Source organism: Copadichromis virginalis, linkage group LG15, assembly GCF_057382275.1.
Source record: "Copadichromis virginalis isolate Kocher_CV1m ecotype Utaka linkage group LG15, C_Virginalis_male_GT1.1, whole genome shotgun sequence".
Lineage (NCBI taxonomy): Eukaryota > Metazoa > Chordata > Actinopteri > Cichliformes > Cichlidae > Copadichromis > Copadichromis virginalis.
Window position 1 is genome coordinate 17,372,539 of NC_140632.1, and position 14,719 is coordinate 17,387,257.

The 14,719-nt window shown below is 38.8% G+C and overlaps 1 protein-coding gene across 4 annotated transcripts in view; it reads right to left on the reverse strand.

The window, feature by feature from the left end:
* ryr3 (ryanodine receptor 3) overlaps window positions 1-14,719 on the reverse strand; it is a 114,041-nt gene that overhangs the window by 68,370 nt on the left and 30,952 nt on the right. For all 4 annotated transcript variants that reach the window (XM_085432234.1, XM_085432233.1, XM_085432232.1 and 1 more), the window contains 9 exons: window positions 12,285-12,384; window positions 11,643-11,736; window positions 10,874-10,948; window positions 8,739-8,895; window positions 6,156-6,320; window positions 3,668-3,789; window positions 3,375-3,555; window positions 2,929-3,064; window positions 200-295 (listed from right to left, as the gene is read on the reverse strand). In XM_085432234.1, the coding sequence (XP_085288360.1) occupies window positions 200-295; window positions 2,929-3,064; window positions 3,375-3,555; window positions 3,668-3,789; window positions 6,156-6,320; window positions 8,739-8,895; window positions 10,874-10,948; window positions 11,643-11,736; window positions 12,285-12,384 (1,126 nt within the window). The remainder of the gene's footprint in view (window positions 1-199; window positions 296-2,928; window positions 3,065-3,374; window positions 3,556-3,667; window positions 3,790-6,155; window positions 6,321-8,738; window positions 8,896-10,873; window positions 10,949-11,642; window positions 11,737-12,284; window positions 12,385-14,719) is intronic.

Consider the following 14,719-nt stretch of genomic DNA (forward strand, 5'->3'; position numbering starts at 1 on the left):
AAACATGAGAGGTTTTTGGACAAAGTTTGTGTTCTTCATTCTTTAAGCACCGGTTCGAGCACCGTTTGAGCACCGGCACCGTTTCAAAAGTACCGGTTTGGCACCGGTAATAGCACATTTTTGTCCTTTGCGCCTATCAAAAATCGTTTTAGTTTTTTTTCCTCTCCTCAATTTTTCCACTGAAAGTTTCTCATCATACCTGATGAAGACTCCAGTCTTTCCAGTTTGCTGACCAACCAGTCCAATTTTCGGGAAAACTGGGTACAGTTGTTCCGGTTTCCACGAATCAGTGCAGCTTAACAAACAACAAAGATTTCAAAAATAAAATATTAATATTATAAAAGTGCATTCCAGCAGCAGAATATCAGGTGAGTGGATACTGCAAACAATTTGACTTTGACTAATGAATAAGCGTCAGGTTTTCCTGATATGACATATGTGCATATGAAAACTCATTAAATCTGAATAGAAAATACATGAGAAAAATTGTAAAGGCACTATTAAACCAAGACCTCTATCCCCCATAAAAAGTTGAGGTGTATTCTCTTGTACCATCCTCTACACCGGTGGGTGACATTAAGAAGCCTCTTTATCAATATACTGTCTCATTTCTCACCATTTAGATTCTGGGACAGCAGACGGATAATGTCTGTGAAACACTTTAACAGCACTCTGTGCCGAAGGAATACTGATGGGTGTCTAATCTCCTTTAATTCTGCGCTCTCAGCCAAGCTATAGTTCAAAATGAACACATGGCTAGATCCACAGTTTGAGTCGAGGGCAAGGATATTCACTGTGACTGATGTGAATGTAAAATTCAAAGGTCAAAGACAGGCAGGAGAACCTGGGGCTGCACAGACTACAGGCTTTAAACCATGGTTACATAATCATACAGTGTATTAAGATATACTGTAATATTGCTAAGGCTTTAATGAAGACATCAATTTAAAGTGAAACGATTTGTCCCACTGAGTCCAAGAACAATTTTATCTCATTAAAGAAATAAATAACAAACAAGGAAAAAAGTAGATTGTTCAGTCAGAAAATAAATGTGACAAAGCAGCCATATTTATTTTATTAATGTGTTTATCCATTTTAATATTATTCAGTTTTTGCACACAGGACATTAGAATGTGTGCCTCCTTCAAGACATCTGGAGAGCTAATCACGAAGACTGCTTCAAGAGTAGAAGGCTGTGTTAAAGAATAAAAGCGGTCACACCAAATATTGCATTTCAAGCTCATTAGAATTGCACAAACTCTGTTTTTCCCCTAAATAATGTATTTCCACATATTTTTAGACATGTTTCAATAAGCTGCTATACCCATTTCCTAGCAAAATATAAAAAAGAGGAGTGAATCAAGAAATGTGCATAATTACTGTACATCTTGCATCTTGTGTATTATAAATACCCACTAAAGTCTAGAATAATGCAAACCAGCCAATTAGAACATCGTTATTTCAGATGTTAGACTTACATCTGCATTTTTGAATGTAGCTTGGTGTAGACACACAGTAGAGGAGGTTGCACATCTATAACTCTAGGAAAACTGGGCAAACTTTACCTGCTTAAGTTGAGTAATGTCTCCACACTAGTAAAAATCTCTACAACAGGTGGCCATTGTAAATAGTGGTGGGATGTTTTTATGTTTATCTTTAATACACAGCCTGACTTAACTTCTGGGGATCGTGACTTTTTAGGGCTTCCAGCCAGGATATCTGGGTAGCAGAAATGCATGCTAATTTAGCCTCAAATAAGCTAATTAAATTGACATTTTCATCAGATTACAGCTGATGACATGTAGACTTAATTTTTGCAAATGAAATCCCTCTCTTCATACGAGTTTGTAAAGATCATCAATAGTATAATACAGTGAGGCTCATGGAAAATTCCTGCTTGGGGTGATATTGATGTCCATAATCTCATCATTTAACAAGCACACTGCCTACTTGGACAGATAACAGACCAATAAGAGAGAGAAGGTCAGAACAAACAAGGCCCCGACACAATTCATCATGCAAAATCTGCTACGCCATCCTGAGGGTGACCTCTCTGTGGGGATGGCTAGAGTGTACTCAGAGGAGTGTATTTGTGGGTTTTGAGCACGTGTGTTTGTGTGTAATGTGAGGAAGTACATGTAGGGGAGGTGGTGATGATTACAAAGGCAGTCAAGGTGAGCCAAGTGGAAGCAGTTGATGGGAAAACTCCAATGACAGGAAAACAAAGTACCCAAGAGAAAGCGGTCTGAAATAAAACTTTTCAGGGTCAGTGTGAGGCCCCGAGAGAATCAGATAATGCCAACACCTGCGATGGCTGGCATTTTGTTAACAATGCCATTTTGCCTTCAAATATTCAGCTCGATGCTCTATGATTATATCTACACTGCTTTCAAAACACTCGTGACCTAGATGAAAGCGAAGGCAGACAGTAAGACTGCAAATGTCATGTAAGTGCTGTGACCAGCTTTGAACTGCAAATGTTGAATGAAGGAAGGAAGGAAGGAAGGAAGGAAGGAAGGAAGGAAGGAAGGAAAAGAATGACATTAAGTGTCAATTAAATGATGCGACCAGCTGCTAACTCCAGATGTGGAGTGAGAATGTGAACAACAAAAAAAGTGAGGAAGTGAAGACAGAAGGGAGTAGAAAAAAGATAAAATAAAGAAGGTGGGAAGCGAAGGAAAGGAAGGAAAGAAATGAGGCATTAAGGATGATCTAAAAGCTACAATATGGAATACAGGAAATAAGGGGTGGGGGGTTAGTGAGATGAGAAACATAGAAGAGAAGGCAAATTCAGTCAATGAAGACACTGAAGGAAGATAAATACTACACGTCTACCCTGAACCAACAGCTGACAGTGTTTTTAAAAAAAAAAGAAGAAAAAAACAAACGATGTGGATATTTCATGTGATCCATCACTCAACTGTTTACCTAAGAGTTCATAAAGCAGGTTGAGAATGTCCTTCCACGCTGCGCCAGCTTCCTCCCCAGCCACCTCCCCGAAGTGGGCTGCACTGTCGTACAGGTTCATTCGATCAATGCATTTGGACAGAAGACTCAGCATACCCTGAGAAAAATAAAAGATATACACATAATTATTGTGTATTCTTTTACAAGAATTGATAATAACTGAATAGCAAGGAGTTAAACAAATACAGATGATGAAAGATTAATAGGGACTCATTAAAATACATTAAATTTATGTAACCAAAGTCGAAACATACATTCATTTAAGAACCTAAGGTTTTAACCACTTTTTCCCCCCACACACACAAAAAAAAAAAAACACTTCCTGCATAGCATCATCTAAATGAGAAACATCAGTGTATGAGAGGTTTTCTTTTTGCATAGAAATTAATCACACCACCCACTCTCACCTCCTCTTTGAAGAGGTCCTGACGTTTGATGAGTGAACGGAGAAGACACTGCTTCTCTTCATGCTCCAGCTCAGAATCGGGCTGCTTAAAGTACTCAATCAAATCATTCAGTGTCTGTAGCACCTCTTCAACGTAACCGGCCACTGCTGTAGACTCTCCTGCTGCAATGCTGTCCAAAGCTCTGGGAGGAAAAAAAGGCAGAAAAGACAGAGAGGGTGGATCAATGTGTAACATTTTACAAAAATTTAGTGTGGAGTTTTTGCTAGAAGCAAAGAGGACCCTCCTAGAATTACTTGATGAAGTTGGTAAAGAGGAACGTGGTGTTACGGATGATGCGTGCAGCCCGAGACTCCTCATGTTGACAGCGCTGGAGGATGAGCCCGTCATCCATGTGGCCCTCAGAATGTAGGCAGGCCTAGCAGGACAAACACAGATGTGAATATTAATTTTTTAAACTAGGATGCAACAAGATGCCAGTAACCTGCTGGAAACTTCTGTCCTGTCAGACTTTTGAAAACTAATCTGTGTAATATCTCAAATATTCTAAAATAAAACCTAAAATAAACAGGTGTAAGAACGAAAAGCATATATGTAATCACTTTTTGTGATGTGCCAGTCTTCTATGGCTAGTGAGTTTACAACACCGATGCTCAGTGAAATCTGACTTACTGTAATCAAGCAGCCTAATTAAAAAAGACAGGGGGGGTGGGGGGAGGATTTAAGTGTAAACCCACCACCCGTCACCTCCAACACGTCTGGTGGTTTGGCATGCGGCCAAGGCTGCAAGGTCTGCCTGGCGCCAGCACGACGTGGTATTTGATGTCCCTGGACAAACGCCCGGCGATGAGCAGTGTTTATATGCCACCCTAATCCTTCTGTCTCACCCAAAACTAACTGTCACCCTCCACGTGGCCAATTATCACGTTTAAATGGGTTTCAGCCTCATGTGCACTCTCTGTGTGTCTGCAGAAAAGATGGGAGTGGAGTGTGGGTGACCACATCTGATGTATCCAAGGCTAACATTTTTAATGCATGCTCAATCATCCAGGTAAGGAAATCCCAAAAAAGATGATTCTGTTCATCTGGATGTCGTGTTTTCTATTTTGTCACTCATTCATATGACTTTTTCAGTCTCAGCTGACTGCAGGTTTCCCCAACCTTATAAACAGTACATTTGCATAATGATTGACACTAGCACCATTGACTAACAATGGGCTGTGGGGTCAGTTTCATGATCATAAATATGCATATTGTCATGACCAGTCACAGAGAGTTGGGGAATGGCTCCAATCACAACACTGTAAGATGGTGAAAGATGTGTCCTCCTCGATGGCCTCCTTGACTCACCGCTCAAACCAGCGTTCCTCTCTGTCCAGGATGTGTACCTGCTCATCATTGAAAGAGTCCACTGGCCTATAGGTGTAAATAGACTGCGGATTCCTAGCCTGATCAGTTAGCTCTTCTGGGTTGTGTCATCCGCAAACATTGTTTTCAGTTCCAAAAGAAAAACATTTGACCTGAGTTGGTTGGGTGTTTGGAAGGCCAGCCATATAGCCCACTGCTCTGACTGTGTGTTATTTGCGTATGCACTCATTGGCTTCGAGGAATGGCAGGCATTTATGGTCATGTTGTAAACAGATGGCAGCTATATATGTTGCATATTTGTATCACTACAGTATGTGCTGTGCAATAAATTATTCGTAATTATTCCTGGAGCAGTTGTTTACTCATGCTAACCATAAAAAAGAAAGAAAAACAACAACCCCAAAATAGGTGCTTATCCAACCATGCAAAGTGGACAACTGCAACAAACCCAGAGTTTTACTGTCTGTGAGTTACTTCCTAATTTCTCTGTGTAGGTTCTCAGTCATCCACATCATGGTAGTCTGAGGAGCTTAAAAAAAGAAGTTGTTGTACTTTGTGAAGTCCAGTCCCCTTCTTTTCTGCTTAATTTGCACCATTGGAGTAAAGTATCGACTGGCTTATATATTATTAGTTGGAGCAGATGAAGGGGTCAGTAGCAGAAGTGCTCTGCTCAAGAACTTCATTATACTACCTTGATTACTTTAGTGTACAATATGCTGAGATGGAGTATTTTTTCCAATAAAGTCATTTTAGCATAAACACACAGGAAACCTGGGGCCGGTCAGCAGTACTTCTTTTGTTTATTGGTCATGTGAAATATAATCAAGTGACTAACGACAGTACAGTGCGCTGTGCATATGGAGGTTGAAGAGAATTTGGTGCAAACTTATTAAAAGTTTGTCCTTGACCAATAAAAAACAGATTACCTGGCTATTTTCATAGCAGTTATTTTGACATTCAGCATGAAGAGAGATGTAATAATTAATATTTGTTATGGTCATGTTCAATTCAGGTGGGCATAGCTGCTGGTGTTGCACTTAATGGAATGGGACCATAATTACCTGTATCTTAAATATACACTGTAATTATACCCTATGAAGGGTCTGAATAAGTGTGAAGAAGATCTATTCAGCTTCTAATTTGATTCATCTAAATAAACATAAACAACGTGTATTTTATGTATTGTTTTGCTGTGACAGTCCTGCAGGGACAGAGCCCTGGTCAATTTATTTTCATCAAACAGGCAAAATTAAACTGTTCATTGAATGGTCCCATCTACATCCCAGCTACATTAGTAAAAGTTACTGCAAAGTCTATTGATGCATACTCAATCATCTAGGTAAGAAAATCCCAGAAGGCTGATTTTATTCAAGTCCAAATCCAAGTTTTAAAATAAAGAAAAAAAAATGCATTTACCCTTCTTTTTAGGGGACCAAGACGAGATGATTTGGCATCTGGCGCCTGGTAGGACAGCCACAGTCCTGTTGCCACATGCATGATGAAGCACACAGAGTCTCCGTACTTGATCTCTGGCACGCCCATGCCATCAATGTCCCTCTTTGGGCCAGTATCTCCCTTTTCCTGTAGCAGGAACATACACAGATTAGCAAAGAGACTCAGAAATAAAATCACTCACTCACACACACACACACACACACACACACACACACACACACACACACACACACACACACACACACACACACACACACACACACACACACACACACGCATATATATAAGCCTGGAAATGTGACAAATGAAGATGTATTGTGATTAGATGGTAATCAGAGATGCCGATTGCGGAGAATGCATTCATTGGCCTGCCAGGAGGTTGCTGCCGGCCTCATTAGCTCTGCTACATTTCTGGCACAGCAGAGATGGAGCGATGCCACTGATTGCAGTCGACAGCAAGTAGCGAGAAACATATTAAAGCCAATGTTCAACATGGCGAAGCTTTGACCTTTCCAGATACAGGAAATAGCAGGCGCAGGGGGTGTGGATAAGGGATGGAGAATAAGAGGGTTATTAAACAATCTATATTCTTCTAAAGAAACATGAGTTCTAAGTAAGAGCAATGTTTTGCTGCATTGCCAAGAGTACGATAGAAAAAGACTTTGAAGTGATGCGAGTCAGAGGGATTTTTACACTGCATCCACTGGGGATAAAGGGATATCCATGGGAACAAATGGAGCTCTGTGAAGGTGACTCAGTGTGCACTTTATGTGGTTGTAGCGATTTTAAGAAAGGATAATAATTTTGGATTGTTCACATATAAAAACAGTAAACCCCCCCCCCAAAAAAAAAGGCTGGATCTCTTCAGGTAAGGGAGGTTCAGCACAAAAATACATCTAAATTTAGTCTTTTCTCCTATTGGGTGTGGTTAAAAAATAAAAAATAAAAAAATCACAGCTCAACAGAAAGAAAAAATACACAACCTGTAGTTTTATCACACTCCTGTGCTACCTTCTACTGCACAACTTACACAACAGTGTGTACCAAATTCATGGGAATAAATAAAAGACTTTCCATTACTGTTTCAAGTAAACCGTGTGCTCCTCTCTCGTGGTAATATCCAGCGTCAAGTCATTATTTTTGGACTACATGCTATCAAATGAGAGCCGCACAAACCCTCAGAGTTCAACAGAGTGAGAGTGGGAGAAAAATGGATGTGCAACTGCAGGAAAGAAATGACTAAAGGCAAATAAGAGATTACAAAGTATGTATCTAAAAGAAAAACACTATCAGTGCATCATAATTATTTTTAATATTGCAGCGGTGAGGGTGAATTTATTTTTTCTCCCTAATTGAAAACAGCTATAGTATATGCAAACCAGCTGCAATTGCACATGGACAACATGACTGCCTGCTCCAACGTTTACAGTGTTGTCAACTCAGCAGCTATGAAAAGGTTATTTTATAGTGGAATGGCATGAGCTCATTAAGGGCTTACAGACTCGCTTTGGGAGTTGTTGATGAAGTAGTCAGGGTGAGATATTTTGAGTCCTCTTTTAATGAGGTTAGTTAACTAACAACATTTATTTACATCAACCCCCCAGAACGGCTTCCAGATCTTGTAACTGCCTTGCTCAAAGCGCACATAAGAGTTAGCTTTAAAACAGATAGTATACAGTGTTGTGAAAAAGTATTTGCCCCCTTCCTGATTTTGCATATTTGTGATACTTTAAAGTTTCCGATCATCAAGGAAATTTAAATATTAGACAAAGATAACCAGAGTAAATACAAACGAGAGTTTTTAAATTATGATTTTATTACTTAAGGTAGTTATTCAAACCTACGTGGCCCTATGTTAAATAAAAAAATAAAATAAAAAAATTGTTCCCTAAACTTTTTGCACATCAAGATGTTTTTGTACAGTCGCTTTCTTATTTCTGAATCATAAGAATCACCTTAATAGAGGCAAGTGAGGCCTGCAGTTCATTAGATGTTATTTTGGGCTCTTGTGTAACCTCCTGGATGAGTCGTTGATGAGCTCTTGGATTAATTTTGGTAGGCGGGCCACTCCTGGCAAGGTTGTTCTAAGTTTTATCCATTTGTGGATAATGCCTCTCTAGCCATGGTTCGCTGGAGTCCCAAAGCCTTAGAAATGGCTTTGAAACCCCTTCTAGACTGATAGATGTCAGTGACTTTGTTTCTTAGTTTCTTTAGATTGTGACAGGATGTGTTGCATTTTCAGATCTTTAACTCTACTTCGCTTTGTGAGTCTGTTTAAGTGATTTCTTGAATCAACAGGTCTGATAGGGAAATTAAACTTTGCTTTCTACAAAACAAAACCAAAAAAAGTAGTTAATCACATTTAATTTGAGATTTAACAAAGGGTGCAATTACTATTTCGTACAGAGCCAGATATATTTTGATAGCTTTTTTCCCACATTTAAGTGTGAGAAAGACACAAAAAAAAATACTAAATCAGGAAGGGAGAAAATAATTTACAGTGTTGTGAAAAAGTATGTTTATACAGGCAAACAGAGCACTGACCTTGGAGGCCCTAAAGCAGAAAGCAGTGGCCGTGGTGTCAGACTTCACTCTGTCCTGCAGAACCAGTCCACGGTCTTCAGTCAGAGCAAGATAATGGCCAGTAGAGAGATGGCGTAGTCGGAAGGGCTGGCCCCACCGGATGTGGCTACCACTCCAGCTAAACACAGAGAACTGGTGTCACAAGCTTTGAGTGCAACATTGCCCTGAAATTTCTAGACTTGGTCATCTGTGATTGTTTTCACAGCATAAGGAGAGTCAGGCTTGGAAAATGCTTTTTCTCACATGCAGCACACGTCAGGAGATGGACTGTTTGCATTAGGTGAAGCTTGCTGAATATAGCCTCCAGGCTAGTAGTGAATTCACCCACCCACATGTGTTCATTCTCACATCCACCTCCATTGAGTAATCGCTAGAAAAAAAAAAAAAACTTTCTCAGCATTTTCTATTTTTTCCCCACCATGGAACCAACGGGGGGTTGATTTGATTCTTTTGTTGCAATAACAGGTAACAGGTACTCTAAATTGAGACTGTCGACATAATTTAATATTTGAAAAGAAGTTTTTAAATTATTTTTGCCAGGTTTTCTCTACAGAAAAAACAAAACAAAACACGTTATATTAACACAGACTCTGCAGGCACAATATTTAGATCTAAGTGCTCTAGACAACTGAGTTATTTGCGTAAATTGCCCAAACTATTCTGAAAATACAAAGCTGACTTCATTCTAGGAAATGAATATCGCACCAGTAATGTAGGATTTACCATATTTCCCTTCTTCCTATTTAAAAGAATGTTCAAATGCATGTAAAAAACAACCTTTAATTGCACTACCAACTAAAATGATTTCACATATCAACTTCAGAGCAGCTCCAGTTTCTCTCTACAGATGATGCAATTTGGGAAACATTGTTCACAATTCTCCCTTAAGTCAAAAGTAGAGACATGAGCCTTAATAGTCGCACCTGTGGCACTTTGAAAGTGTACTGAGTCTGACAGGAATTCCCAGTGAGAGCTGGCAGCCGATGTAACTGGTGAAAAATTGCGTGGGTGGCCAGTTAAAGGAAAATGTGAGAGAAAGGGGGACGGTGATAGAAGAGAGGTAGTTCAAAGCGGGTGGTAAACAGAGCCTCGAATTCTGGAAACTCTGCCAGTTAATTGGTACTGACAGCTCGGAGAAGAGATAGATGAAGTTTATATATAACCTGGGAACCTATAGCCTCCCACAATTTCTTTGTATTTTGTTAAATAAAGGGAAATATTTGTAGTCATTTATTGAAACCTAAGGAAACCTCAATAGGAATATAGTATATAATGGAGAAACAGAGTTTGCACTACACTGATGTCCTCCCCCCCCCCCCCCGCTCAAGATGATCCCACACTGCTTCAAAAATGTTAAGATCTAGGCTCAGGGGAGGCCAATCCATGTGTGTTTGTGCGTCTTTAATCCAGGTATGCTTTTCCTACATTGACAGTGTGTTTGGCATTACAGTCATGCTGAAAAGCTGCCAATCCAATGCTTTCCAGATGGTACTGTACATTTCTGCATTCATAATTCCATTAATTTTGACAAGATCCCCAAAACAACTGGCTGAAATGCAAACTCTAAACCATGACCAAACCTCCGCTATGGCTACACATGGCTGTAGAGACACACTTTGTGCCTCTCTCCTGACCATAACTGATGACAAATTGAACTAAAAATTCAAAATTTGGAATAATCACCCCTTAAGACATTCTGTTACTGATTGTTATTCTAATTATTGTGTAATTTGGCAAAGTAATTTCTCCCCATTTCCATCATTAAGAATGGCTTTGTGACAGCTGCCTTTCCACTGAGACCATTTGTGAAGAACCGTTAGTGAACAGTAGAAGGATTAACTGAACGGCCGTATTGATTTTAAGTCCTGTGTCCCCTGTTTGTGTCCAGTTACTTAAGGACATAACTTTCAGATACTGTTTATTTACTGTAGGTAATTTTTTTAGGCCGACCACTTCTCACCTCATCCAGTTTAGATAATAATATGTAATTTTTTCATGTTCTTTTATATCCCACTCAAATAAAACAATCCCTTTGTGTAATTTCTGAGATAAACATATATTATTTATTTTATTTGTGTTTTTGAGTCAGATGTTACCTGATCCTCAGTGGCTCCACTCTCCACAGTGAACGGGCCCTTGATGCTCCCTTGCCAGCCTCATAGTTAACTATCCTAAAAGCAGAAGAAATAAATGTGGGCCTCAGTTAAGTAATTTAAGTGACAGAAACAACATGAACAGTCCAACATGGTATGCTTCTGTTAAAGCTAAAAACACCCTCTGTGAACTGGATCCCAAGGGAAATCTGGCTCCAGATTAATTTGTTTTTGGAGACATTTTGATGTTCTCAAGAAAAATATCACAGTGTCTCCATATATATGATTATTCCTGCTTAAACCTTACTGTGCAGGTCAGAAAACAAGAGATTCTTATATTTTATGATAGTGACTCAGGAGGGAGAAAAAAAAAACTGTTGGGTTGAAGGCTATTTCAGTGCTTCTCAATAAATAACAGCCTTGTAACCCTTCACACAGGATTACAACAGAAAGAGTTTGGATTGAAAAAAAAAAAAAAGAAAAAAAAAAAAAAGAGGCCTCAGGTGAATTTTCGTCAAAAGAACAAACACAAAAAAGTGGATTGAAAAGTAAATTTTGAACTCCTCCTATAACTTTAACATATGTGGTAAGTGTAAACGTTTGCAGTATTTCCTCACAGTTTAAGACAAAAAACCAAAAACTTTTTTTCAGTTTTAAAGTGAAGCTTAAAAGTGACAACATTTTTTTAGTTTATTATTAATCATCCTCAAAACTATTTTCCCCAATGGTTAGTTTGAAAGATTTTATTAATTTAATTAATTAAATTACTAACCTCTGCTCCTCTTCACTCTTGTCTGCTCCAGGGATGGTCAGGCTCTCATCATGCCCATGACAGAGACGCATCACATGTCCACCAATTAAAAAACCTAAAAGGCAAAAAAAAAAGTTCCATTTATTCATGAAAAAGAAATAATTTATTCTAATATATGGCTGCTTTGTTTTTCAAACACCATCAGTACATTAAAATGATGACAGGAAATAATAAATTTTTAAATTATAAAAAGGTGAACTTTCTTTGAAACATTAACTTAAAATTGTGAGTTTAAATTAAACAGATTTTTTTATTTAGACACACACACACACACACACACACACACACACACACACACACACACACACACACTTGTGTTTTCACATCCTTGTGGGGACATCTAATTGACATAATGCTTTCCTTAGCTGCTTACCCTAACATTAAGCATCAAAAATGAATGTCTAAACCTAACCCTAACCTAATTGTAACCCTGACACTAAAAAAAAAATAATCACATTTTGAGTCTCAGAAATGTCTTCAAACTTGTGGAGACGGGGATTTTGTCCCCATAAGGGCCTGTTGGTCCCCACAAGTATAGTAAACTTCCAATTTTTGGTCCCCACAAAGACATGTTAACATGGTTGTTGGGGTTTTTAAGCTTACCTACTGCCATGTTACTTGATGAGCAGGTAGGCTGGACATTCCACAGGGTCTGCATGAAGGAGGCATCCACGTGAAAGTTGCCATTGGAAATAGAGAGATGCTGGAAAAGAGAAGCACAGTTACGTGGGGAACAGTTGACCTTGAGTTAACCAGCTGTGTTAGCAGCAGGAAAACAGGGACATACAACACAATTTAGCAACAGTGCACAGACGAGGAAGATGTCCAAGCGCCTGGAGTTGAAAAGAGATTAAAACATGTCGTCCTTCTCATGAGAAGGACGACATGTTTTAATCTCTTTTATCACTGCAGGCCAAAGGCACTGCTCCATGTAACATGCCCAGATAATGCAATAATTCCTTTGAGATTAAAAATTAAGAAAGAAAGAAAAAATAAATACATTTGAAAAACACCTACTCCTGGTAGGTTGCATTCAGATGAAAGTGAAGAGTCGATATGAGTTTAGCTTTAAGCTACACCCAAGTAAGCATTGATGCAAGGATTTCTAACACATACAATACAGGCAAAAGGGTTTAGCAGCTGCCAATGCTCACACCCTAGAACACCATTAGGAAGTCCTTTAATTGTTCCAAAATATATTCTACAACATGAAAACAAGTCTTTACGAAATTCCCCTGAAAACATCATACTATCATACGATAATATGAGCACCAATTGAGTTTTCTTTCATTTGCCTGTATTTGTCCTAGCATGTCATTTAAAAATGTCTTAATCTGTAACAGTAGACATGCCAAGTCAAAACATCTATGCACTGTCTCTCTCAAAAACAGTTTTTATCATCCTCACATTTATCCAACAAAATCACCCTGACTTGATAAAAAGACATAAATGCCCCTGTCCTAAATGACAGCAATACATTCACTGTGATGTAATGAATGACAGTAATAATGCAGTGATTGCTTTTGCATTTCTGAGGTGTCCCATTCTTCAATACCTGAATTTCCGACAAGCTACTGCAGGTACAGGCTTTACAGTATCTTTGGCAGATTTGCTTTAATTGCATATTTTCCTCCCCGAAGGACTGGTATGGCCACTAGAAGAGAGTGCAAGTCACTTTCCCATGCCAGGCACGTCAATGTCCCTCACTTTTGCCATTTCTCGCGCTGCCTCTTCCTCGGTTTCTCCTCAAATCCCCCTCTCCTCTCTTTTCCATGTAAGTTAATTGAGGTCAGGTGTATAGCTCTGCATAGTGGAGACAGCATTAACTCAAAGCTCATCAGTCAGGCGGATGCGTTTCATAAAAAACATTATTAAAAAGGACCTGCATGGGGGTGGAGGGGGCATGGGAGGGGATTCACAAGTAATCGGATTTCTAGTTCAGATAGCAAACGAAGGTTTTTTGAGTTTCCCTCCTGAATTGCCTTGTCACTCCAAAGTTGGTGGGAGTGAGACCGATATCAGGGTTATCCGAGTGCTACGAAACTTTCCAAAGTACCTTTTCAGGCAGACGGTGAACCAAAGCAGATAACTCCAGCTATGTGGGGCAAATAATCTTCAAAACAGAACCACTCTTCTTTGCATACGGCGCATTTGGTCTTTCGAGTTTAGAGGAAGACAAATCACCTCAGATATAAAAAAAAAAAAAAAAGAATAATAAAAAATAAATAAATACCTGGCAGTAAAATAAGAAAGCTTCCAAAACAACAGCAGAAAATATCTGAACTAGGTGAGATTTGACAAGCAAACCACACAAAAGAAAGCGAGAGATTATACACAGAGTATCGGGAACACAAGAGTGACTCTGATGTAATCTGACTGTTTGAAGAACAGTACACATTCACGAGAGAAATCTGGAGTAAAGATGAAGGAAGAGCATCTGATTTAATGAAAACTGCTACAATTAATCTGTCATCATGTTTAAAAGCTGCATCCTCATTTTTAGTGGGTGGATAAATGATGTCCTTAAGTACTTTGGTGAACTACAGTGTTTTTATAATGAAAGTTACCAGAAGAGTAAATTATGTTGTTTTCTTTTCTGCAAGCTGGTAAATGTTGCTTTGATTTAGCAAGCTGCAAATAAAATATACGCCATGTGCTTGTATATTAATGCATCGTATTTATGGCTTCCTGTGATGCTAAATAACTTCCATATCATCACAAGAAGAGGTAGTTTTGCCTAAATTATTGATAAGGTTCAGTCAAGCTACTCCTACAGTTTTACAGGTGGATAAAGTTTAACTGGATTGCAATGTCAGAATTCAATTAAAAAAAAAAAAAATCATCTCTTATCCAAAACAATGAAACAGAGTCTTGGAGATAAAACTACACAGCTTGTTTGCTTGTGACACTAGGACAAAACTAAGGAAATTTACATTTGGTGGATTATTTCTTTGTTGTAATAATGCTTCTTGGTAATGAATCCTATATGACTGGAAAAACTGTTTATTTCCCCTCAAATGGTCATCATTTGTGGCAGA